This window comes from Electrona antarctica (assembly GCF_951216825.1).
Source record: "Electrona antarctica genome assembly, chromosome: 17".
Taxonomy (NCBI): Eukaryota; Metazoa; Chordata; class Actinopteri; order Myctophiformes; family Myctophidae; genus Electrona; species Electrona antarctica.
In genome coordinates, this window is record NC_136798.1 from 40,660,627 (window position 1) to 40,688,126 (window position 27,500).

Genomic DNA, 27,500 nt, shown 5'->3' on the forward strand with positions numbered 1-27,500 from the left:
TCAATTCAATTGTATTTTAGTGCCAAATCACAACACGGTTTCACAAGACAGCAGAGACCCAATTAATGTTTACCTCCCTGAACAAGCATTTTTGCGACAGTGGGACAGAGAGAGGTTGGAGATGGAATAATAATAATACAATACAGCCGTGATAAGAATGGATAGGGTGTGTATTCGCTATTGGCTTCAACGAAATGTCCTGGTTCATGTGAGCAGAGCTTGAGAATGGGGTCCATCCACAGGGAAATTCACATTTCAAGTCGAACGTAGCTTTAGGGCGACTGTGGCTCAGGAGGTAGAGCAGGTCGTCCAATGATCCATGGGTCGGCGGTTCGAATCCCGGCTCCTCCTGTCTACATGTCGAAGTGTCCTTGGGCAAGACACTGAACCCCAAATTGCTCCCGATGTGCTGGTTGGTACCTTGCATGGCTTCCGCCGCCATCGGTGTATGAATGTGTGTGTGAATGGGTGAATGTAATGCACAATCTATGTAAAGCGCCTTGGATAAAGGCGCTATATAAATGCACCATTTACCATTTACCATTTTTAAAGAGATGCATGCAGGAAGCGTATAGGAGACAATTATGGGAAAGGAGCTGGCAGGGGGAACTTTAGGACAGCTGGCTCGTGCACAACAGCTGAGCACACAGAATGTTTTCTCCTCACTAATGGGGCAATGATTTAACAACGGATGGCTTGTACATGTGTCAAACTGTCAGCATCTCCCATTTAAAAACTCCTTAAGTGCCAGTGGGTGGACATAACACCAGTTTTGGTCCTGGGTGCCACTGCCCATTATAAATAAAATAAAGAAAATGTAATTCTATTGTGCATGTCATGTGCATGTCATCACCTGCACACTAGATTAAAGGAATTTTCAAAAAAGGTTACAATTTTTGGGGTTCTTGACATGAAATATTGAGCACCACTGATACAGAAACTTAAGGGTTGTTCAGAAAACTCTCAGGATTTTTGAAGACATTTTTTAAATTCTGACGTGGAGGCGGGGGACATTTCTGGACTGACCTAAATGTTTGGACGCTGTTCTCCTCACAGGTCGTCCTGCAGAACCTCTTGATGTGCATGGTGACCTTCTACTCCCTGTACTACATTGTGGTCAGTGTCTGCATCGGAGTGTTCAGGTATAGCATACATCACACCTGTAGCCTATTATGCATGACGATGATGATGATTGATGATTGTTTCTTTATTTTCGTGTCATGCACACCTAGGGTGACCAGATCCAAACTGTTCATTTGAGGAACAGAAGTATCGCTTGTGTGGAACAAGTGGGACGGGGGGACCCCGTCCCCCCGTCCCACTTGTCCCACACAAGCGATACTTGAGTACCGGGTTTGCAACTTACTACTTGAGTTGCTATTAAATGCCTTGATGTCATATTCGACCATAGGCCTATAGAGCGTCGCAGTCCCGCCTCCTACCCTGGACCAGGAAATGAAACCCAATGCATTATTCTCATAGACATTTCTTAAAGTATTTATTTAAAGACGGTTACGCCGCGGACAAAGCCAACTCGAGCCGTGATAACTCATGACAACACAAACAATATTTTGGACCAAACAAATAATTACAAAGAAGAAAAACAACAAAAAAAGTGTTGTAACCTGCCGTTTTTTTCTTCTTTGTAATTATTTGTTTGGTCCAAAATATTGTTTGTGTTGTCATGAGTTGTCACGACTCGAGTTGGCTTTGTCCGCGGCGTAACCGTCTTTAAATAAATACTTTAAGAAATGTCTATGAGAATAATCCATTGGGTTTCATTTCCTGGTCCAGGGTAGGAGGCGGGACTGCGACGCTCTATTCTGAGTGGCCAAACAGCATTGACCACGCCTCCAGGTCTTAAGTTAAGTCATAAGACCTGGTATTTAAGACACACATAATACTGCCCAACGTGCCCAACCCTCATGGGTTTATAAGACACCATCTCACAATTGCAATTACAGCATGTTTTATATTACATAATGTATGCATTTACAGCATGTTTACATGACATAATTAATTATATTACAACTCTGATTTATACAGAGTACTCTGTCTTCTTTCCCAAGCTTGACAGATACAATCTGCTACAACGAAAGTCCCTTTGGCGAAACATATCTCCATTTTGACATCTTATTAATCAGAATATCCCTTATGTCATCGTATTTAGAGCAATAAAACAAAAAGTGAATTTCGTTTTCAATTTCATCTAGATCACAGAACGGACAATATCTCTCATCTTCAGGGATGGCATTACATGCATGCACGTACACATAACCTCGACTGGCCTACCAACAATTTTAGCGCAGATCTTAATTTGGCTATACAATTTGTTCTTATATACCATTGATAGGCTGTTAAACCAGGCCGTGCTACAGTACAACATCACAGTTTGAACGACAGACGTATAGAAAAGAGACAAGATCTGACTGCTAGCACCAAACGATCTGAGTCGGCGTAGGGAGTACATACGCTGCTGTATTCTCTTACAAATATAGTCAATATGAGATGACCATGATAAGGTGGCGTCTATCATCACCCCCAGATATCTGTAGGATGGAACTTGTTCAATAGCTGAACCATGGATTGTCACCGGTGGTGTTTTATCACCGGGAGCAGGACCAAATATAATTTCCTCAGTTTTCTTAGTGTTGATAATCAGATTATTTTTGTCACACCATTCTACAAGCCGGTCAACGCTACACTGTTGACATGGGCGCGTGTGTGTGTCCAACAGAGTGCACGAGGTTGACAGCTTACTGGCTCCATTTGACTACACGACACCGCCGTCATGGCAGAACCCCAAGTACCTGGGTGAGTTTTGGGCCTTTTCTGATGGGTCACTTGGTCCAGTCATTTTAAACCCTTTTCATTTCAGGAAAAAGCAACCTCCAGTTTGATACGAATTCGACCGACTTTTGATACGATGTCTGGAACCGCAATCAAATGAATGACCTCTGAGAGTGTGCAAATGGCACCGAATGTAAGAATCCATTTGCACACTCTCTGAGTTACAGCCTTAGGTCCTCATTCACAAAGGAGAAATACGCCAGAGTGTAACGGAAGCGTAACGGAAGCGTATACAGATGCGGGAAATTCCGTCCGATCACGCTACGTTGTTTTGCCGTGCAATTCAAAGAGCGGTGTGTACCACAGGTACGCAGGTGTATGTCATAAAGAATGCGAGCGGGTGCCAAATGATCGGAAAATCACCCGACAACTTAATTTGCATTGATCCACGCCCCATTTCACACCATAAAAGGCGTCAAGCATGACTCAGCAGACAGCAGTAAAAAAAAAGAAAAAAAAAGAACTATAGGCCTTACAGCTCAAACGAAATAGAGGTCCTCCTGACGGAATGCAACAAAATAATGATATTTTCCAGTATAGTGGCTTCACAAATTAAAATAAAAATGATTGCTGGAAAGAAATTAGGCTATATTAGGAAATTAAAAGAAAATGATCTGACCATGTCAAGCGCCGGAGCGACGACCACCACCTGCAGTCTCTTTTTTTACATCCATATAGGCTACCATTACATTTGTGCGTGATTCTTTATATTGTCTATAGCCTACCATTAAACTATATAAATCATTTTCCCAAGCTTACAAAACGGTGAACGCTGCTCCGCACCGCTGCAACAATGTCAAGCTGACTTACGGTATAAAATGCAGCTTGGCCATATTTATTTAAGTTCGGGACCAAGGCAGCAAGCTAGTGTATACTTGGCAATTATATTATAAAGCCTTTTCTTTTCTATTGAACAATTGCTCACTCACACCTTTGCAGAGGTAAAACATATATCCGATATTTTTATCAGAGCTGCATTGATTCATGCGGGGAATAGATTAATATCATCTCACTGTCATCTGTCTGAATGCCATGTGGAGAATGGATTTGTTCTGATCATGGACACGTAGGCATAGGCCTATAGCTATTTAAAATTTCAACCATATACGGCGGGTAGCCTCCTCTTTGTCAGATCTAAGTGCAGGTTAATTTATGATGATGTCGTCATATTAAAATGATTCGCGAATTTCGCGGGACATTTGGCACCAAACTTGATTGATCTCATCAATGTAGTAGCCTACAGCCTAGCTATAAGTTCCCCATATTATAATTAATTAAGGTGCACTGGCTTAAAACTATGACTGGCCGAATTGCACGCGCTGATGCAATAATGTGGACTTCTATTTTTTTATAGGGCTAATTAGCCCTCGTGACTGCTGTCTGTCTGTCAGACCGGCATGTCTGTGAACCATAGAAATAATCTGTTCTGTCCAGGCCGGGCTCACCGCACCGTTATATTCATTTTCCAATGAATTCGTACAGTGCAGAATGCAGATAAGTGTATGTTCTTATTATAATTGTGAGTTTGTTTTTTAACATGCAGCGAGAGTCCGCGAGAGCCGATCTACAAGCTCACAACGCGTTGCACTGCGAGTAGAAAGCTGTCAAGTGCAGCGCAATCGCGCATGCTAGAAATATCCTAATAAATAAATAAAAAGGTGTCGGGTTTGCAGGGGCAGTTTCTGTATGGGACTCTAGGCTAACCTGCCTCTAGAATGCATGCATTTAGGCATCCAAGTGATACTTGGCTTTTATATAAGCTATCATTTGTTTATGTGCTGACCAATGTTTTGGACACATGCCTACATATTTTATCTGACATTTGGGGACTTTTAATTGATTCAGAATGAAGACTAAAGCCTTCTGAATAAATCTACGCAAGCAGTACACGACCCTCTGAGCTGGCGCAGCTTATAGCGGAGTTTCCGACCAAACAACGTCACCGTAAAGTTCACGTTCAAGTTCATGAATTCCCACGTAATGTGGGAATCCACGTAAATGCCAGTCCGCTCACGCTCCGCTCACGTTACGTAACGTTATGAGCGTAAACGCCGTTGTGAATGAGGCCCTTAGAGTATATATGAATAGAGATGGCACCCGGATGAAACCCTGAGGCGAAATGGACATAGTGGCCGAATTTGATATTGCAGCGTGGGCCCAAACACATGAACACGCTGTTCCGTTGACTATCATTGTGCACGTTCACGATGACACGTGAACGCTGAATGCCTGCAATGATAGTCAGCGGCAGCGCGTTCATGTGTTTGGGCCCAATCCATCCCAGAATGCACTCTGTTCCTACCCAGAATGCACAGTGAAATCGCCTCATGCGCTTTTGAGCAACTTAATGCAAGTGGATGGGAGGAGAACTCGGGTGCTGTCTCTATTCATATATACTCTAAGGTTACAGCCCCTATAAGGGTCTATTTGGTTGCCACAGTAGATGCGCATGCATAAAGTGAGTGGCAGATCGAGTGGCAAAGTGAGTGGCAAAGTGAGTTTAACATAGTTTAACGTTGTTTAACATAGTTTAACGTTGTTTAATGCAATCAGATAGGACTTTTCTGTTTGGGTGGGCTGTAACCTCGCTTCACCAGGCTTTCCACCTCGGAGGAAAGCCTGGTCTGTGTTACAAAAGTGCCGTGTGATCCGGTCGGGGGAGCGGATGATATCGCTACGTCATGTTGTAGTATTGTTTTGTATAGTCATCAGGCAGAAAGAATCATCCGGAACTTCCTTTTCACCTCAAACCGGAAGATTGACATTAAAAGCTCTCGTAGCCTGCGGCTTTTATTGAGAAAAATAGTTTTTAGGTGAAAGGAAGTTCCGGATGATTTGATGACTATACAAAACAATACTACAACATGACGTAGCGATATCATCCGCTCCCGACCGGATGATGAACCTGAAAAGGATAGGCCTATCTCACAGCATTTCCCCGCCCCCTTTCCACGCCCCCTTTTGGAGCTAGTGGTGTTATTTTTTCTGCGGTCCATAGGCTTCCATGTTAAAAGAGGTATTTTCACAAGCCACAAACTACTGTAAAGGTAAGGTTTATTCTACTTATTTGAGTTGTTATACCATTGTGTTTTCTTCATATCGTCACCTTATTAAACTAATGGCCTAAGTCATTTTTTGCCGAAAATTAGTTTTTGGCCTAAATCAACTCCTGGTGATGCTGGCCACCTCTGGTAAAATCGCCTAAGCCTTAACGTAAAAGGCCTCCCTGTTACACCCTATAAAAAAATGGCCTATGTCAAGAGTGAGACTTAGGCCATTTTATTTTGCCTAAGTCATAATAAAATGTGACTTAGGCCATTTTAACACACCTTTCAAAATAGGAGTGAATGGGAGTGAATGGGAGTGAATGGGAGGTACTGTTACTATGGGAGTGATACTATGGGAGTGAATGGGAGGTACTGTACTATGGGACTGATACTATGGGAGTGAATGGGACTGAATGGGAGGTACTGTTACTATGGGACTGATACTATGGGAGTGAATGGGAGGTACTGTTACTATGGGACTGATACTATGGAAGTGAATGGGAGTGAATGGGAGGTACTGTACTATGGGACTGATACTATGGGAGTGAATGGGACTGCATGGGAGTGAATGGGAGGTACTGTTACTATGGGACTGTTACTATGGGAGTGAATGGGAGGTACTGTTACTATGGGACTGATACTATGGGAGTGAATGGGAGGTACTGTTACTATGGGACTGATAGAATGGGACTGAATAGGAGTGAATGGGACTGAATGGGAGTGAATGGGAGGTACTGTACTATGGGACTGATACTATGGGAGTGAATGGGAGTGAATGGGACTGAATGGGAGTGAATGGGAGTGAATGGGAGTGAATGAGAGTGAATGGGAATGAATGGGAATGAATGGGAGGTACTGTTACTATGGGACTGATACTATGGGAGTGAATGGGAGTGAATGGGAGTGAATGGGAGTGAATGGGAGGTACTGTTACTATGGGACTGATACTATGGGAGTGAATGGGAATGAATGGGAGGTACTGTTACTATGGGACTGATACTATGGGAGTAAATGGGACTGAATGGGACTGAATGGGAGGTACTGTTACTATGGGACTGATACTATGGGAGTGAATGGGAGTGAATGGGAGTGAATGGGAGTGAATGGGAGGTACTGTTACTATGGGACTGATACTATGGGAGTGAATGGGAGTGAATGGGAGGTACTGTTACTATGGGACTGATACTATGGGAGTGACTGGGAGTGAATGGGAGTGAATGGGAGTGAATGGGAGGTACTGTTACTATGGGACTGATACTATGGGAGTGACTGGGAGTGAATGGGAGTGAATGGGAGTGAATGGGAGGTATACTGTTACTATGGGACTGATACTATGGGAGTGAATGGGAGTGAATGGGAGGTACTGTTACTATGGGACTGATACTATGGGAGTGAATGGGAGTGAATGGGAGGTACTGTTACTATGGGACTAATACTATGGGAGTGAATGGGAGGTACTGTTACTATGGGACTGATACTATGGGAGTGAATGGGAGGTACTGTTACTATGGGACTGATACTATGGGAGTGAATGGGAGTGAATGGGAGGTACTGTTACTATGGGACTGATACTATGGGAGTGAATGGGAGTGAATGGGAGGTACTGTACTATGGGACTGATACTATGGGAGTGAATGGGACTGCATGGGAGTGAATGGGAGGTACTGTTACTATGGGACTGATACTATGGGAGTGAATGGGAGGTACTGTTACTATGGGACTGATACTATGGGAGTGAATGGGAGGTACTGTTACTATGGGACTGTTACTATGGGAGTGAATGGGAGGTACTGTTACTATGGGACTGATACTATGGGAGTGAATGGGAGGTACTGTTACTATGGGACTGATAGAATGGGACTGAATAGGAGTGAATGGGACTGAATGGGAGTGAATGGGAGGTACTGTACTATGGGACTGATACTATGGGAGTGAATGGGAGTGAATGGGACTGAATGGGAGTGAATGGGAGTGAATGAGAGTGAATGGGAATGAATGGGAATGAATGGGAGGTACTGTTACTATGGGACTGATACTATGGGAGTGAATGGGAGTGAATGGGAGTGAATGGGAGTGAATGGGAGGTACTGTTACTATGGGACTGATACTATGGGAGTGAATAGGAGTGATTGGGAATGAATGGGAGGTACTGTTACTATGGGACTGATACTATGGGAGTGAATGGGACTGAATGGGACTGAATGGGAGGTACTGTTACTATGGGACTGATACTATGGGAGTGAATGGGAGTGAATGGGAGTGAATGGGAGTGAATGGGAGGTACTGTTACTATGGGACTGATACTATGGGAGTGAATGGGAGTGAATGGGAGGTACTGTTACTATGGGACTGATACTATGGGAGTGACTGGGAGTGAATGGGAGTGAATGGGAGTGAATGGGAGGTACTGTTACTATGGGACTGATACTATGGGAGTGACTGGGAGTGAATGGGAGTGAATGGGAGTGAATGGGAGGTACTGTTACTATGGGACTGATACTATGGGAGTGAATGGGAGTGAATGGGAGGTACTGTTACTATGGGACTGATACTATGGGAGTGAATGGGAGTGAATGGGAGGTACTGTTACTATGGGACTAATACTATGGGAGTGAATGGGAGTGAATGGGAGGTACTGTTACTATGGGACTGATACTATGGGAGTGAATGGGAGTGAATGGGAGGTACTGTTACTATGGGACTGATACTATGGGAGTGAATGGGAGTGAATGGGAGGTACTGTTACTATGGGACTGATACTATGGGAGTGAATGGGACTGAATGGGAGTGAATGGGAGGTACTGTTACTATGGGACTGATACTATGGGAGTGAATGGGAGGTACTGTTACTATGGGACTGATACTATGGGAGTGAATGGGAGTGAATGGGAGGTACTGTTACTATGGGACTGATACTATGGGAGTGAATGGGAGGTACTGTTACTATGGGACTGATACTATGGGAGTGAATGGGAGTGAATGGGAGGTACTGTTACTATGGGACTGATACTATGGGAGTGAATGGGACTGAATGGGAGTGAATGGGAGGTACTGTTACTATGGGACTGATACTATGGGAGTGAATGGGAGTGAATGGGAGGTACTGTTACTATGGGACTGATACTATGGGAGTGAATGGGAGGTACTGTTACTATGGGACTGATACTATGGGAGTGAATGGGAGTGAATGGGAGGTACTGTTACTATGGGACTGATACTATGGGAGTGAATGGGAGTGAATGGGAGGTACTGTTACTATGGGACTGATACTATGGGAGTGAATGGGAGTGAATGGGAGGTACTGTTACTATGGGACTGATACTATGGGAGTGACTGGGAGTGAATGGGAGTGAATGGGAGTGAATGGGAGGTACTGTTACTATGGGACTGATACTATGGGAGTGACTGGGAGTGAATGGGAGTGAATGGGAGTGAATGGGAGGTACTGTTACTATGGGACTGATACTATGGGAGTGAATGGGAGTGAATGGGAGGTACTGTTACTATGGGACTGATACTATGGGAGTGAATGGGAGTGAATGGGAGGTACTGTTACTATGGGACTAATACTATGGGAGTGAATGGGAGTGAATGGGAGGTACTGTTACTATGGGACTGATACTATGGGAGTGAATGGGAGTGAATGGGAGGTACTGTTACTATGGGACTGATACTATGGGAGTGAATGGGAGTGAATGGGAGGTACTGTTACTATGGGACTGATACTATGGGAGTGAATGGGACTGAATGGGAGTGAATGGGAGGTACTGTTACTATGGGACTGATACTATGGGAGTGAATGGGAGGTACTGTTACTATGGGACTGATACTATGGGAGTGAATGGGAGTGAATGGGAGGTACTGTTACTATGGGACTGATACTATGGGAGTGAATGGGAGGTACTGTTACTATGGGACTGATACTATGGGAGTGAATGGGAGTGAATGGGAGGTACTGTTACTATGGGACTGATACTATGGGAGTGAATGGGACTGAATGGGAGTGAATGGGAGGTACTGTTACTATGGGACTGATACTATGGGAGTGAATGGGAGTGAATGGGAGGTACTGTTACTATGGGACTGATACTATGGGAGTGAATGGGAGGTACTGTTACTATGGGACTGATACTATGGGAGTGAATGGGAGTGAATGGGAGGTACTGTTACTATGGGACTGATACTATGGGAGTGAATGGGAGTGAATGGGAGGTACTGTTACTATGGGACTGATACTATGGGAGTGAATGGGAGTGAATGGGAGGTACTGTTACTATGGGACTGAATGGGAGTGAATTGGAGGTACTGTTACTATGGGAGTGAATGGGAGTGAACTGGACTGAATGGGAGTGAATGGGACTGAATGGGAGTGAATGGGAGGTACTGTTACTAAGGGACTGTCACTCCCATTCACTCCCATTCACTCCCATAGTATCAGTCCCATAGTAACAGTACCTCCCATTCACTCCCATTCACTCCCATAGTAACTACCTCCCATTCAGTCCCATTCACTCCCATAGTAACAGTACCTCCCATTCACTCCCATTCATCCCATTCACTCCCATTCACTCCCATTCACTCCCATAGTAACAGTACCTCCCATTCACTCCCATTCATCCCATTCATCCCATTCACTCCCATTCACTCCCATAGTAACAGTACCTCCCATTCACTCCCATTCACTCCCGTTCACTCCCATTCAGTCCCATTAAATCCCATTCACTCCCATTCAGTCCCATAGTAACATTACCTCCCATTCAGTCCCATTCAGTCCCATTCACTCCCATAGTATCAGTCCCATAGTAACAGTACCTCCCATTCCCTCCCATTCAGTCCCATTCACTCCCATAGTATCAGTCCCATAGTAACAGTACCTCCCATTCACTCCCATTCACTCCCATAGTAACTACCTCCCATTCAGTCCCATTCACTCCCATAGTAACAGTACCTCCCATTCACTCCCATTCATCCCATTCACTCCCATTCACTCCCATTCACTCCCATAGTAACAGTACCTCCCATTCACTCCCATTCATCCCATTCACTCCCATTCACTCCCATAGTAACAGTACCTCCCATTCACTCCCATTCACTCCCGTTCACTCCCATTCAGTCCCATTAAATCCCATTCACTCCCATTCAGTCCCATAGTAACATTACCTCCCATTCAGTCCCATTCAGTCCCATTCACTCCCATAGTATCAGTCCCATAGTAACAGTACCTCCCATTCCCTCCCATTCAGTCCCATTCACTCCCATAGTATCAGTCCCATAGTAACAGTACCTCCCATTCACTCCCATAGTATCAGTCCCATAGTAACAGTACCTCTCATTCAGTCCCATTCAGTCCCATTCAGTCCCATTCACTCCCATTCACTCCCCTTCAGTATCAAAAATCTTTGTGCTCTGATATTATTTTAAACACTCTGTGGCTGACCCTAAACCATGGTCTATTAAAAATAATTGGAATAAAAACATTTTGCCTAAGTCACTTACTGCAGTAAGTAATTTGGCCTAAATAAGGTTTATAATTGCCTAAGATAAAATGGCATGTTCAGATATTGGCCTAAGTCATTTTATCCTTACATGTTACATGATTGACATACAACTTTATTTGTATGTCAATAGTCATATTTTTTCATATTTTTTGGAATTGAAATAATTAAGAAATATAATATATTCTACATTTGGCACAGTTTTTTGTGTTTCCTGAAAACCTTGAAAAAATGACTTAGGCAATTAGTTTAATAAGGTGACGATATTATTATCGGTCTTTGACATTTTAACATTAGGAAATGTACTTAGATTCTCCAGAGAAAAAAAGTGTAAATGCTAATGGTTAAATGACACCACTAGCTCCGGAAGGGGGGCGTGGAAAGGGGGCTGTGAGATAGGCCTATTGCTGCCCAGGCTAGGTGGGCTATCAAGGCCATAGAAAGTAGTTTTCAGTGGGCGTTCCCGCATAACTTCTCGGGTATGATGATGATGTCACCCCCTCAAGGACCCCTGGGGGTCCACGGACCCTACATTGAGAACCTGTCTCGTCTCGTCTGTCTGTTTATTCATGTAGTGAACTGGGAATGAATTGCACACCAGCACAATCTGGTGAGCTTTACCCAAATCGGTCCTAGACGGGGAGAGAGACAGATGGTTGGATATGACTGCTTAGTTAGTACATGATCATTGATAGATGAATATTTAAAACACCAGTGGACCGAATCACAGGGTCAGAAGAACCTGCTTTATTTGTCACATCAGTAGGTTTACAGGTGTAACGACAGTAACGTGCACACATAGACATCAAAGGGGGCTTCAGCGCCTGCCCTTTTTACCCGTCTGTAAATCAACTGCCCTCTCCAGACCACGGATGCAGCATTTACTACGGTGAAAGAAATGCAAATGCCTCTTCTTTCCATGCCATACCGGAAGGCAGCATTCGGGAGAATTGCTTTCTTCCGAAGTCTCCTGAACTTGGAACGCACACATTTTGAACATATTTCTTTTTTTCTAAATCCATGTCGTTACACCGCATCTACAGTAGATGCAGAGTACCGGGTTGCGCCCCGAAAATAGCGCGTTGACAGCTTGTAGATCGGTTATTTTCGCTATTTTTGTGTGCTAAGTGCCCTTAAGTGCCCTTACGAGATTTCAGCCCCTGTCTTTCTTTTTTTTTTTATTTCTATCCCTCGATTTTGTAACCCTTTTTTTCACCCCTGTGCCAATTATCTAATGTGATCCTGGGCTCTCTACACACCCTCCGCCAACCTAGTCCCCATATATGGGGGACATGGGGAGAGCAACGGACTTGAACTCATGCTTCCTTCATGCCTGAGTGTCCAAGTTGCTCCTTTACACGTGACAGGGGGGAGTTTCCCTGGTTGGACGTAGCGCGAGGAAGGAACACGTTATTCCAACCATTTCCTTTCCCCTCCATCAGGCGCCCCGGCTGGCCAGGGGGAGGCAGTTTGTTTATAGAGACCAGGATTACTGCATGTTTTTATGAGGGTACCTACCCTAGGGGACACAGGGAGAACATGCAAACTCCGCACAGAAAGGCCCTTTCGCCAACCCCGCCTCGGGTATGGGCACTGATGACGCGGAGGAGGAAACACACCGCCAGCACCCACAGCGCCCCGAGCGGGAATCGAACCCAGGACCTTCTAGCTGTGAGGCGACAGCACTACCAACTGTGCCACCGTGCCCCCCGCCCCTGCCTTTCCAACACTCTTCTGCACGTCCCACGGCCACTGGAGCTACAGTACACGCATTGCAGGCAGATGAATGGCTGGGCCAGGCTAAGAGTACAAGGGAAAGAGATAATATAAAGATACATAATAAAGATGGTATGTGTCATACATGGGCAACTGGCGGCCCGCGGGCCACATGCGGCCCCCACCTTCACTTAATGTGGCCCTCAAATTAATTTCGGAATACTGATATGTTATTGATTTCAGCTGTTGCAATTCCAAACATGACCCGCTTTAATTACTTAGTCGAAATTAGTAGCTTGCTGAGTAGTATTACAAATAATGTTTGTCTTTTTTATGTCCAATATATTTGTATTTAGTTAAAAATTACTTTTCAGGATCCCAATAAAAAATTGCGAAAAGTTATTCAGGATTTCAATTCAAATAGAGCATCGCGACGCGTTTTGAACTTGTAGATCAGCTATTTTTGCTACGACATGCATGCAATGTGGCCCCTCTGGAGTGAGTATGGAAATATAATGGCCCTCTCCATCGTCAAAGTTGCCCACCCCTGGTATGTGTGATAGCAGCAGGTATGATGCTTTGAACATTAGCGTCATGCAGTGTGTACGTACGTATACTGTCCATGATATTTTAGAAACGTTAGCAATGAGGCGCCGTGTGCACGATAACGCGCTGCCATGCAGGCATGATGAGTTGGCTGCCATACGGGGATAGAAAAAGTAGCGCATGCACGTCCTTAAAGGTGCCGTTTCAAAGACGAGTTTGTGCATCATTAGAAATGTCAAGGAAAGTCTGCATGCTTCACATTTATATGTTGTCGAATAATGTGTGCAGCTAGCTGTATACAGCTGTATAGGCCTACATCCTGCTCCCCCTCTCCTCTCTCTCTCCTCTGTTCTGCTCTTCTTTTATCTCTCTCTCTCTCTCTCTCTCTCTCTCTCTCTCTCTCTCTGTCTTCATCTGTGTCGAATCACTTCATTATTTACAACACCTAATACCCCATAACTCAACTTCAACTTGGGTGGGTGCAATATATATATATATATATATATATATATATATATATATATATTATACAAGCATGTGTAGCTTTCAGGAAAGGGAAAGAAGAATAGAGACAAACAAGTCAGATATTCAAATATGCCTCATATAGTGTGAAATACGTTTGTATAGATACACACTGTCTATGCTGTATAGCTCTATACTGTATTGCAGATATTCCTGATATACATTTGCCTCGCAATTAAGTCCAGGGGTGCCTCAGAATACTTTGATACTATTTTGAATTTATCCATGTCACTTCCGTTTAAGCAAGTCTCTTCACCAAAATTGGCCGATCTACAAGCTCACAATGGCTATTTTCGGTGAATGGCTCGGCGAGGCTTACTTATTGCGACCTCTCCTCTGTCCCTCTAACCTGACTCCGCCAGATGGGAGCAGGAGGGGAGAACCCAGTGTACTCTCTGCTGCCCCATCTGGCGGAGTCAGGTTACTGTCCCTCCACAGTCAGTGGAAAAGGGGGAATATCCGCACTCTCTTAATAAAGTTTGAGTTTCTTTCTTTCGTATTCTTTATAACGCTGAGGAAAGCCTGCCGCATGTGATTTCATGAAATACAGAAACTCAAACTTTATTAAGAGAGTGCGGATATTCCCCTTTTTCCAAAGGTTTTCCATTGATCTTCAAGAATCTGCACCCATGAGCTATACAGAGACTCAACTTGGCTCCCTGAGTAGAGCGTGCCTTCACCTATAACGGTTTTGTTTTCCCTCCACAGTCAGTGTCATCTCCATGGAGGTCACGTACGTGGTGGGCGGCCTGCTGTTTGCCTGGATCGTGGAGGAGTGGGTGTGGGACTACGCCATTACTGTCACACTGCTGCACATAGCAATGACTGTGGCGGGTGAGACGCACGCACGCACGCACGTACTGCAGTAGGCTACTTCTGAGGATATCAAAACTTTGGGGAACCTTTGGAATTTTTTTAAATGTTGTTTTACCTGAGCCTGAAATATGTTATGCACCAGTGTTGTGACACACTGAAAATACTATATAAATAATATATACTAATATATACTAAATAGTATAAAATAGTATGCACTCCAACCCTAAGCCATAAACCAGCTCAGTGGCCTTGTGGTTAGAGTGTCCGCCCTGAAACTGGGAGGTCGGGGTTTGATCCCCGGCCGGGTCATACCAAAGACTGTAAAAAATGGGACCCAATGCCTCCCTGCTTGACACTCAGCATCAATGGGTTGGATTGGGGGTCAAATCTACTAATCAAATGATTCCCGAGCGCTGCGCACGCTGCGGCTCACTGCTCCTTGGCTGTGGCTCACCGCTACAAGAGATGGGTCAAATGCGGAGAACAAATTTCACTGCGGTAACGTGTGTGACAAATCGTACGACTTTGACTTTGATAAACGTAACCTCGTACTGTATAGTATATGTGGCTACGTTAAGCGTGTACTTGAACCCATGCACTTATCTCTGCTGTCGGGAAGAAACCACCTAACTCCAAAATGTAAATTTGTCAGGAAAGGAAAAATATATAGGCTAAATTTTTCAGCAAATTAAGAAAACCTTACATTTTCAAAACAAAGCAATACTGCCTCATCAAAGTTGGTGGTGTGACTTTCTATATTGTCAATTACTTGCATGAGAGGGGGAGAGGTGGAGTTAGTTGCTTTAGCAGACAGTTTGAGGGTCCAATGGAGTTAAGAGGTTTTGTCCAAAGCGTTTTTTATTAGCCTACTTTCCATTGGTTCAATATTTTCGAAACAACACAGAGACGTAAAGGGTGTTCAATAGTACTGATTTATGCAAAAAAAAAAATAGAAAAAGTGCCCCTCGGGGCACAGGTCTCCACCAGGGCAGGTCAGGTTGTGGCCTCCTGGTGGCGCTATAATAAGCCAATGTGAAAAGGGTGCGATTCGCTGCAATTTCACGAAGATGATAAAGGAAAAATCTAAGACATTCCATAAATTAGAAAACAAAATGTTTAAGACATTGTGAAAATAGCTGATCTACAAGCTCACAACGCTTGTAGATCTACTATTTTCACACGTTTGGGTCCTGGTCAAACGCCTAATTTTGTATAGTGCACTACATACATCCTCCACCATGGGTCTTCTAACTTGGTTGGCTGCTTCTAACTTGGTTGCACCCTGAAAATAGCAGCTGCGACACGTTGTGAGCTTGTAGATCTGCTATTTTCAGCATCCAACCAAGCATAAAATGACTTGTCTTTTAGTAGTTTTATTCTTATATAGTTTTAGTCATCATAGCTTAGTTTTTATTTTGTTTTTATTTTTGTTTTCCCGAAGTCGAGGGTTGTCGTCATAGTCGACGAAATCAACACTGCTGAAATACACAATATAGAATATTAATAGAAGAGATATGTCAAACAAGTCTATGAAGCATCTAGAATCTATGAAATCTATGGAAACGCTATAGAGCGTCGCAGTCCCGCCCCCTACGCTGGACCAGGAAATGATTCTCCGTTCATTTTCCTCATAGACATTTCAGAAATTATTTATTTAAAGACGTTTACGCCGCGGACAAAGCCAACTGGAGTCGTGACAAATCATGACAACAAACACAATTTTTTGGGCCGAACAAATAATTAGAAAGAAGAAAAAAACGGCAGGTTACAACACTTTTTTGTGGTTTTTCTTCTTTGTAATTATTTGTTTGGTCCAAAATATTGTTTGTGTTGTCATGAGTTGTCACGACTCGAGTTGGCTTTGTCCGCGGCGTAACCGTCTTTAAATAAATACTTTTTGAAATGTCTATGGGAAAAATGCATTGGGATTCATTTCCTGGTCCATGGTAGGGGGCGGGACTGCGACGCTCTATACTGTATGTACAACACAACTTTATACAGTATAGTGGGGGTCCCTCCCTGCTTCATCTCTCTTCCAGCTATAGGGGGGGTCCTTGCTTGGCCTGACAAAACCTTGACCCCTGTCCTCCGCTATAGCATGCAGATATGTTTGCTCATGCAAATCACACGCCCAGAGTCCAGTATTTCCTGCATTATGCATGCGCGCGCGCGCACACACACACACACACACACACACACACACACACACACACACACACACACACACACACACACACACACACACACACACACACACACACACACGTGCGCTGATACAAAGTGGATCAAGAGAATAGAACAGCTGATGGGATTTGCAGCCTTGACCCTTGACCCTTGTAACGGACCGTTAGTCTACCTTTATTGTGATGTTCAGGAAGTGCTGTCATGCTGGCCTTTGAATTTGACCTGCTGCCAGGCCAGTTAAGGATAAGGATAATAGGCCTATCTCACAGCCCCCTTTCCACGCCCCCTTCCGGTAGATAGTGGTGTCATTTAACATTAGCATTTACACGTTTTTTTCTCTGGAGAATCTAAGTACATTTCCTAATGTAAAAATGTGACAGACCAATATTATTATGAAGCAAACAAGATGGTAAATCAGCTCGAACAGATAGAACAAACCTTACTGATACATATAAATTTAGGATAAAGGGAAGGATCGAAGACCAATCAATCATCTGGACTCTGGAGGAGTACCGTGGAGGAGAATTTGTAAGAATGTAATAGAGTACAAATACTCAAGAAGTCAGAATTAAGGACTGTAAACCTTTTAAACAAGTGAATATTAACTTTATCTTTACTGTTATAATGTTCAACTGTAACTCTATAGTAATACCTTTTAAGGATAAATACTTTAGAGGAAGACTATAATACTAAAAGGAGAGGATAGGCAGAGTAAAAGTATCGGAGTATACCAGAATACCTTAGAATGAGTTTGACACCAGACACGGAAGAAGAGAAGTCACACCAGAGCTAGTGATTTTCCATTTGATATATATTACAAATCACATCGGGAGAGAAATGGCAGGTCCGTACAGCGTTAAAAAGATCTCTCACTGACACATCATCAGTGACAACATTTTATACTACATAAGTCATAACATCCTTTGGACATGGGGAAGTAATGTATTTGAGTTCAGAGGGTAACCAAAAATGAATTATGGCGACACCTATTGCCGGGAGGTTCACTTGGGACAGTACAACTGACGTGGCAAATCACACTTCCGGGAATCCAGAAAGTGTGACCACAGGGAATCGTAGTTCTTTTAAGGGTAGATGTAGTTTATAACTGGTTACTGACTAGTTAGTAGGAGACAATTTGTCTGCTCTGGCACCGTACCAAGGCCGAATAACATGTTTTTCACCAGAGGGGCAGATAATGCAAGACGTCCAACAGGAGAAAACAATCTTTTATCTTACTCGCTGACTGGGGGAGAGTGAGATTTAATACTATCTGTTTTACGCTGGGGCAGAAATGATATGTAAACTCAGTGGGATACAGGGCATGAAAAATACATAGTTATTGAGAACATGGAAACTACCATCCACCAAAAATAACAGATCTACAGATCTAATAACTCAAAATTATCCATCAACTCCATCGCTTTTTGTGGATGAAGTGTCATGTGATCAATAATCAATAATAAATCTTCAGGGAATAAAATTAAAATAATATAAGGGTCAATTGGGAGATGAGAAATAAAATTAACTCTATACTAAGGATGGGAATAAAATGGTAACAGGAATGATGAAAAATAAAAAATGGTTTGACTTACGACCAGGCAAGAAATCACTCATTATTTAGATGGTACCGTGGCAGAGAGACAGAATGACTTTTCTCTCTCGAGGTCTTCGATCTTCGGGGTTCCCGAGGAACCCAGCACCGTTGCAGCGTTCCTACGCCGACGTTTAGTGTCAGGGTTTGACAATGTTCTTTAGGGCAGATCTTCGGGGTCCCCGAGGAACCCAGCATCGTTGCAGCACGCCGATGCGCCGTCGAAAGTGTCATTTGACAACAAAGTTCTTTTTAGCAGCGCAGATACTGCGATAGTTCTTCTTCGCTCGTAGTCGGAGCCGAATCTTCGCCCCGCCCCCAGGATGGGTGCCATAACAGGTGACCCACAGGTGACAATATCATCCTATACTTTCTCATTGACAGATACTTGATCTCTGTGATTCAAACGGGAGAAAACGGCCGGAGATGCACCTAACAGTTCTTATACCAAGCAGAGCTTGGAGAGGGGGGACAGGGTAATCGATGGTGTTATGTTTGTTGCGCTCCTGCGCCGATCGTAGCAGCTTCCGGGTGAGTCCATTAGTACCATAAAGGTCAAATATAGAATCAAGTCTATTCAGGGGAGGATATATATGCCTAGTCAAGCCAAACTCAACATAACAAAATGAAATGGAAGGGGAAGGGGTCCCTATTCTAAATATCTCAATGTAAGGTCAAGGGGTGGTTCGGGGATAATAAAGGTTAAATGTTTACAATGGAGGGATATTCCAAATTCAGAGGTAAAATATGAATCAAATGTAAAATAATAAAAATATGATGAGGTGGGATAATGAATCCTAATGGAAGGAAATTTAGATTGTCCAAAGATGGGATAATTCAGTTAAAATAATCTATATACTGGGGCAGAAGGAGATCCTTTATTTTTTATAACAAATGGAAAATAGTTTTAATAAAAATAAAAGAAAATAGTCAATTAAGTCAAATTGTCACCTGTCTACCCGTCAGTGTCAGGTAGCTATCAGTCTCCTACTGTCAAATGCAGAGGGAATAGTAGTCTATGTACCGGTAGTCAAGTCTAAAAATAAATGAATAAATGTATGGAAATAATAACGAACATGGTCTGTTTGTCAGTCAAAGTAAAATAAGTAAAAATGACAAATAAATCAAATTAAAATAATTAAAATAATCTAATATTAATTAATTGAGGGGAGAAGGGATGATCAAATTAATCCTAATATTAGGTAGGGAGGGGTAACAGCGTTTTAGCAAAATTCAGCGTTTTAGCAAAGAAAAACATGGATAAAAACATAAAACAATAATGTGTATGGTGAAACATGAGTGGAATTATAATGTGTTCCCGATGGGAAATCTATGGGCAAATTAAGGCCTAATCATAATGATAAAAGGGCAGTCACTGTTCTGGGGGTTTGGGCCTAATACTAATGATTCAGACGGTTCTCAGTGGGTCGGGGTCTAATGATACTGATTCAGACGGTTCTGAGTGGGTCGGGATCAAGGGTCAAACCTTATAAACAAAGGGAAAGGAATCTCGAGGTCCACAACACATGTCCATTCACTCCATCGCTTTTGTGGGTCTCTAGATTCCTCTGTCCTGACTCGGGTTTGTTCCTGACCACGAAACCACCAGAGATCCGTATCTGTGAGATAAAACAGAAAGACAAAAAACAAACTGGTGAATGAAATGAAACAATAATAATTATAAACAATTCATCAACAGGGTAAACATCAACAGGGTATGTTTTTAAATGAAAATGACTGTTCTACCAACCGCGCATGTACACAGCTTAATGGTGAAGGGAGGGCGTGTAGGTAGACAGGGTATGGTTTAAAAAATGAAATTAAAAATAATAATAAAATATTAATATTTGTACTTCTCCTGACCGTTCTTACAGTACGTATTTACACATTTATATGGAGGGAGGGTACTTAGAGAGACAGACGTTCTCACAGCACGCATTTACACATTTATATGGAGGGAGAGTACTTAGAGATAAGTCAAGGAGAGAGAGAGAGAGAGACCCAGCGTTCTACGTACGCATTTACACAGTTGTAAAATGGAGGGAGGATACGCAGAGAGACAGAGTTCTCTAGCGCATGCATTTCACATTTATATGGAGGGAGGTTACGTAGAGACAGGTATCTCAAAAAGGAAAAGAGATAGAGACTCAGCATTCGACGTATGTATGTGCACCTTAAAGAAAAGGGCAGGGAGAATCCGTAAAAAGATATCTCAAATAGAAAAAAGTATATAGACGAAGATTGCCCAAAATGGGGCGAAGATTCGTTTACATGTTATGCATAGGATGGGATGTCTTCTGTGCGCCAAATATGCGCAGTGAATACAGACAACTTGTGTCCCGTATATCACTCTGGGATCAGTAAATACAGACAACTGGTGTCTGTATTACTCTGGAAGTAACTCTGGGATCAGTAAATACAGGCAACCTGTGTCTGTATAACTCTGGAAGTAACTATGGGATCTAAGACACACTTCTTTTGCATTCCGGTAGGCTAGTACACAAACTGTCTGTACTCTGTCCCCTGCACGTTTATTTGACGTAGCTAATCGTCACACGCAGGTTTGCCAAAAGAGTCAAGATAGACCGAAATTGACCATGATTGTACACATCAGGTCACAGAGAGACAAGATCTACCTGTAGGAGCCTGCAGAACTCGTTCCAGGCAGAGAAAGAGAGAGTAGAGTACAAATAAAAATAATAATAATCGGGAAATAAAATCTCTTGGGAATAAATCGTCCACTCAAAACAAAACCTGTGAAACACTATTTGTGTCACGTGTGGTGGAAAACCTCTAACTGTTCTTGTGACAGATTCAATCACACAGTCCATACCTTAGACTCTTGACCATGTTGTCTGTAACATGGTGTTTATACCTTGACGCGACCTTACGATACATAATTTGGCCTTCTCTGTCCTGAATAACACTATATTAACTATGCTACTTTTTTTGAGCTGTAATGCATTTGTTTCCTTCCACACATGCGTCCATGTGAGGATATGAAAGAAATGTCCATGCAGTCAAAATCATCACTTATTAAACTTCTCTCACTCGCTGATGAACATAATACAAGAAGAAACCAGCCAGATATAACAGGGGAAAAAAAAAATGAGGACCGACCCCTGTAGCTGACCATTAAAGTAAAGAATTCTGAAAACTGAGAATGCTTTATATCAACTCGACTGGTTGCTGGGGGTTCCCTAATAAAAAACTAGTAATGAGCAAAGAAATATAATCTGAGGCCTGTTGTCTTCATGAACAGTAAAAAACAAGTTTGAATGTAGATGGCTCTCTCTAAAGGTACAGACTGATAGTGCACTGACTATCTTACTAAACAATAAAAACTGCACGTAATGTGCACGCACATGTAACCATAATCTATTTTTTCCTAATATTTATACGGTCTAAAAATATGGAAAGCAAATGAAAACAGAAAAAAAATAACTATTTGCATCTACTATACTGTCCTAGCACACAGGGAAATATAAAATGATAATGGTGATAATTTGGTGATAATTTGGTGTTAATACTATAGGGCCAACAGCAACTTCTCCTATGGACCCGCCCTATAGCACCTGAATTGTCAACATAAATAAAAAAATAAAATTAAACTTAAAACTTTAAAATCAAAATCAAAATTTTAAATCCAAAATCCAAACCATAAAATGAAAATGAAAAATCTAAAATGCAAAATTCAAAATTCAAAATTCAAAATGGAAAATGGAAAATGTGAAATGTAAAATGTAAAATGTAAAATGGAAAATGTAAAATCCAAAATTCAAAATGTAAAATTCAAAATTTAAAACGTTAAACTTAAAATAAATAAATTAAAATTACAATTAAAATTAATACTGGGATTTAACCTAAAAGATAATTAAAATATACTAAAGGAATACTTAATTAATAGTACCGGAGTTCGGATGTAAGCTATAGTTAATGGATGGCCAAGTAATTAATGAGTTAAATCAATGAGGGTTGAAATCAATGGTTGAAATCAGTATGGCATAATGGCATAACTAATGTATTAAATGGACAAGGGGCCCTATCCAAAAAGGATTGTGGGAGTTGTAGTTATTAAATGATGATGAACGGCGGAAACCAGAATGTAATTGAAAAATCACACCCGTGTGAACTGAGTGGTGTGAGGTCTTATATAGCCTGATCAGCTGTGGTCTGATGTAATGTCTGATGTAATGAAATCACACCCGGGTGAACTGGGTGACCGTAGCAACCATGCTCATTTTTTATTTATTTTTCCTGCACAGACAGACTAACAAAGCCAGTTGTAGGAGAGGTCCACACCACTCAAAAATAAATGAAATGAAATAATAAAAAAATAAAGAATGAATTAAATCAATAAGGGGATTGGTTGAAATCAATAATAAATTGTCATACTAAGGCAATTAAATGGTCAAGGGGGTCCTATCTAAAAAAAATAAAATGTATGAAATGATGATAAATGGCGGAAACGGAGTCTGACAGATGTCGTCGCGTATTCCTAATTATCAATAATCACACAATAACCAAATGGGGAATTAAGTGGGAATGTAAAATATGAGATGTTCTGGTAGAATGGAGGCTATACGCAAGGACACGTTTGTCACACTCTTAAAATAATGAAATGGGAAATATTTGTGGAATAGGAAGTTATGATGAGGTGAATTTAAAAGGAAGTGTTCCACACACACACACACATATATACACACATGCAAACACAGAAACACACATGGAGCGAGATGGGGGTTATCTGACAAAAATAGGATAAACGGAAATTTGTACTGATGCTACTATGACATGAAACATAATGTAAAAATATCTAGATGTAATGTAAGGCCATTATAAAGTTTTGAAATGCAGTAAAAACTGTAAAAATAACAAAAATCTAAATTTTGTTTTGCCTCCCTTACTAAAAGTCTGAATTTTGAAAAATGTGGCTTTGCTCCGTGACTAAAAATCATGCAAAGTATGAGTTATCTATTCCTAATAAACTTCTAAAGTAATAAAACAAGATGGCAGGGGACCGAGCCGGGGTAATCTCACACGCACACACGCACACGCATTCAAATGAAAATGTGTGGGGGGGGGGGGGGGGGGGGGGGACCATTCACATATATCCACTAAAAAAAATAAAAAAATAAACTGTTCCACGGGCATTCACACACACATCCATACAAACAGGGGGGTGGGGAGAGGAGGGAGGGGATTCGTGCACACACGCGGACACACTGGCACACGCACATACGCACACACCCATACAAACAGGGGTTGGGGAGAGGAGAGGTGGGGTTGTGCACACATGCACATACACATGGGGTGGTACTCACACATAGACATACACACTGGCACGCGCACACACATACGGATATACACGCACATACGCCCGCACGAACGCATGCACGGACACAACTGGCACGCACACACGCACACAAGCAGACAAAATACAGCCCGACTTTGGGTGGTACACATATACACACGCACGCACGCACACTGAGACTGCACTCACATGCATTCCAAAGTAAGCGCACGCACATACACATACACACGCACACACTGGCACGCGCACATACACATGGGGTGGTACACACACATATACACACGCATGCACGCACATACCCACGCACGCAGACACACATTGGAGCGGAGAGGAGAGACAGAGAGAGAGGCAGCTACCTCTCCCACGCATTAAGCACATTCCTGACACAGATAAGGCACAGACAAGCTTTAAAAATAAAAAGGTAACATTTAAACCATAATGGACAGGCGAGAAATAGCCAAATGTAATCTTTTAAAATAATCTGGGAATTAAATGGTCAAATGTAATAATGGCATCATTATTGTTACCTTGTTTTGGGGTGATATAAAAATGAATGAATTAGTACTGAATGAGAAAAGCGTCTGAATGAACGCAAGTCAAATCTGGACCCTATGAAGGTTGAAATTGAACCCTTGCAGCTGTCGCTCCGTATCGACTCAGAGGAGAATGCAAGAATAAATGAAAACATATATATATACTTCCACACACACGTCGATCCTGTGCTAAAAAACATATATATAATTCCTATCCAGACAGCTGACCATACTAAAAATGTTTACTACATGGGACAGAAGAAACTCAGGGAGGTTCCGATCGAAACATTGTCTAAAGTTGTTAAGCAACTAAAAATAAATGCCTCGCTGCTCGAGGTGGGGTGAATGATAATGACAACTTAATCTATGAAGGCTAAAGAAACCATAAATTACTTAACTTAGAGCAGATGAAGAAGCAGATAGGCAGAAGTCGGACCAGACGATCCAGGGCAGCGGGGTATGGAAGGAGGATCAGGGGGAGATCCGTGGAGTGCACACACGCCGTGAACCGTTATGTTCACTGCTGTTAGCAGTTCACGGACCCCAAAATAAAAATCGCTGTCCGTCCGAATCCCGGTGACATACCATTCCGATGTAATGGTAAACAACGATCAAATGAAATCTCCAAAAAGCTCCAAAAAATGGCTTGTGTGAGAGGTGTCTCCCCTCCGTGTGTGTGTCAAACAGAGATAAAGAAAGGGAGAAATAGGTAGAGGAAAGGGAAAACTATGGTCTAACATTCTTAATTAATAATGTTGATGAGAAAGGACTGTATAATATTTATAATAGCAGAGCAAGAAACTCCGGAAATGTAAAAATACTTTTGAAAGTAAGAGTACAAATACTCGCTGGAACAAGCTTTTGTCGGAGCAGCTAATCTTTAAATTAGTCTAATACTCGTTAAAAGACGGCTATCGAATAGGACCAATTGATACATATAAATTTAGGATAAAGGGAAGGATCGAAGACCAATCAATCATCTGGACTCTGGAGGAGTACCGTGGAGGAGAATTTGTAAGAATGTAATAGAGTACAAATACTCAAGAAGTCAGAATTAAGGACTGTAAACCTTTTAAACAAGTGAATATTAACTTTATCTTTACTGTTATAATGTTCAACTGTAACTCTATAGTAATACCTTTTAAGGATAAATACTTTAGAGGAAGACTATAATACTAAAAGGAGAGGATAGGCAGAGTAAAAGTATCGGAGTATACCAGAATACCTTAGAATGAGTTTGACACCAGACACGGAAGAAGAGAAGTCACACCAGAGCTAGTGATTTTCCATTTGATATATATTACAAATCACATCGGGAGAGAAATGGCAGGTCCGTACAGCGTTAAAAAGATCTCTCACTGACACATCATCAGTGACAACATTTTATACTACATAAGTCATAACATCCTTTGGACATGGGGAAGTAATGTATTTGAGTTCAGAGGGTAACCAAAAATGAATTATGGCGACACCTATTGCCGGGAGGTTCACTTGGGACAGTACAACTGACGTGGCAAATCACACTTCCGGGAATCCAGAAAGTGTGACCACAGGGAATCGTAGTTCTTTTAAGGGTAGATGTAGTTTATAACTGGTTACTGACTAGTTAGTAGGAGACAATTTGTCTGCTCTGGCACCGTACCAAGGCCGAATAACATGTTTTTCACCAGAGGGGCAGATAATGCAAGACGTCCAACAGGAGAAAACAATCTTTTATCTTACTCGCTGACTGGGGGAGAGTGAGATTTAATACTATCTGTTTTACGCTGGGGCAGAAATGATATGTAAACTCAGTGGGATACAGGGCATGAAAAATACATAGTTATTGAGAACATGGAAACTACCATCCACCAAAAATAACAGATCTACAGATCTAATAACTCAAAATTATCCATCACTTACCTTGAGAAAACAAAAGTTGTAGACTTCTTAAATTACCTCTGTTAACATGTAGTGTCTATGGAGGGACATAGGGAAATTCTGTGAGATAGGATTATTGGTAGATTTGCAGGCCTTATGTAAATGCATGGCAGGCACACACACACACACACGGCACGCGCACACGCACGCAGGCACGCAGAATATAGGAGATGCTGTAATTATTGTATTATTTGTTTTCTCTGTGTCCACAGTGATGTCAGACTTCCCTTCTGCTGAACACTGGTGGATAGCTCTGGGTAAGTCTGTCTGTCTGTCTGTCTGTCTGTCTGCCTGCCTGCCTGCCTGCCTGCCTGCCTGTCTGTCTGTCTGTCTGTCTGCCTGCCTGCCTGCCTGCCTGCCTGCCTGCCTGCCTGCCTGCCTGCCTGTCTGTCTGTCTGTCTGTCTGTCTGTCTGCCTGCCTGCCTGCCTGCCTGCCTGCCTGCCTGCCTGCCTGTCTGCCTGCCTGCCTGCCTGCCTGCCTGCCTGCCTGTCTGTCTGTCTGCCTGCCTGCCTGCCTGCCTGCCTGCCTGCCTGCCTGCCTGCCTGCCTGCCTGCCTGCCTGTCTGTTTGTTCCCTTTTTTAATTTGAGTTTCCAGTTTTCACCATTTCAGAATTAGGGGCTTAAGCGTTCAGTTCATTATAGATTTCTATAGCTGCGTTTGGGTCCCGGTGAGTGCCACCATAATATTATGTCACTTTTGGGCCTTGTGCAGGGTTGTACGCTCGCTCATCATTGCTTTCGTCCTGTGTTCTGTCTCCTCCATGCAGGCTCAGGTCTGGTCATGATGATATTCGGAGGGCAGCTCCTGGCCTACAAGCTCTTCAACAACAACTTTGTCTATCCAACCGAACTGGAGGACTTCTGAAGCTTATATACACTACCGCCTTCAACGTGTTGGAGGGGGGTGCATGGTGGTGGGGCGGGGCAGGGTTCTAAAGGTGGAATCTCATCTCTATAACCGCTGG

The 27,500-nt window shown here is 42.6% G+C and overlaps 1 protein-coding gene across 1 annotated transcript in view; it reads left to right on the top strand.

Annotated features, from left to right (window-relative positions):
• tmem244 (transmembrane protein 244) overlaps window positions 1-27,400 on the top strand; it is a gene marked incomplete at both ends in the record, with an annotated part of 29,282 nt that extends 1,882 nt beyond the window's left edge. Inside the window, 5 exons of the mRNA XM_079525456.1 lie at window positions 1,057-1,142; window positions 2,738-2,814; window positions 14,885-15,010; window positions 26,747-26,791; window positions 27,303-27,400. Coding sequence (XP_079381582.1) covers window positions 1,057-1,142; window positions 2,738-2,814; window positions 14,885-15,010; window positions 26,747-26,791; window positions 27,303-27,400 — 432 coding nt within the window. The remainder of the gene's footprint in view (window positions 1-1,056; window positions 1,143-2,737; window positions 2,815-14,884; window positions 15,011-26,746; window positions 26,792-27,302) is intronic.
• Between the last annotated feature and the right edge of the window lie 100 nt (window positions 27,401-27,500).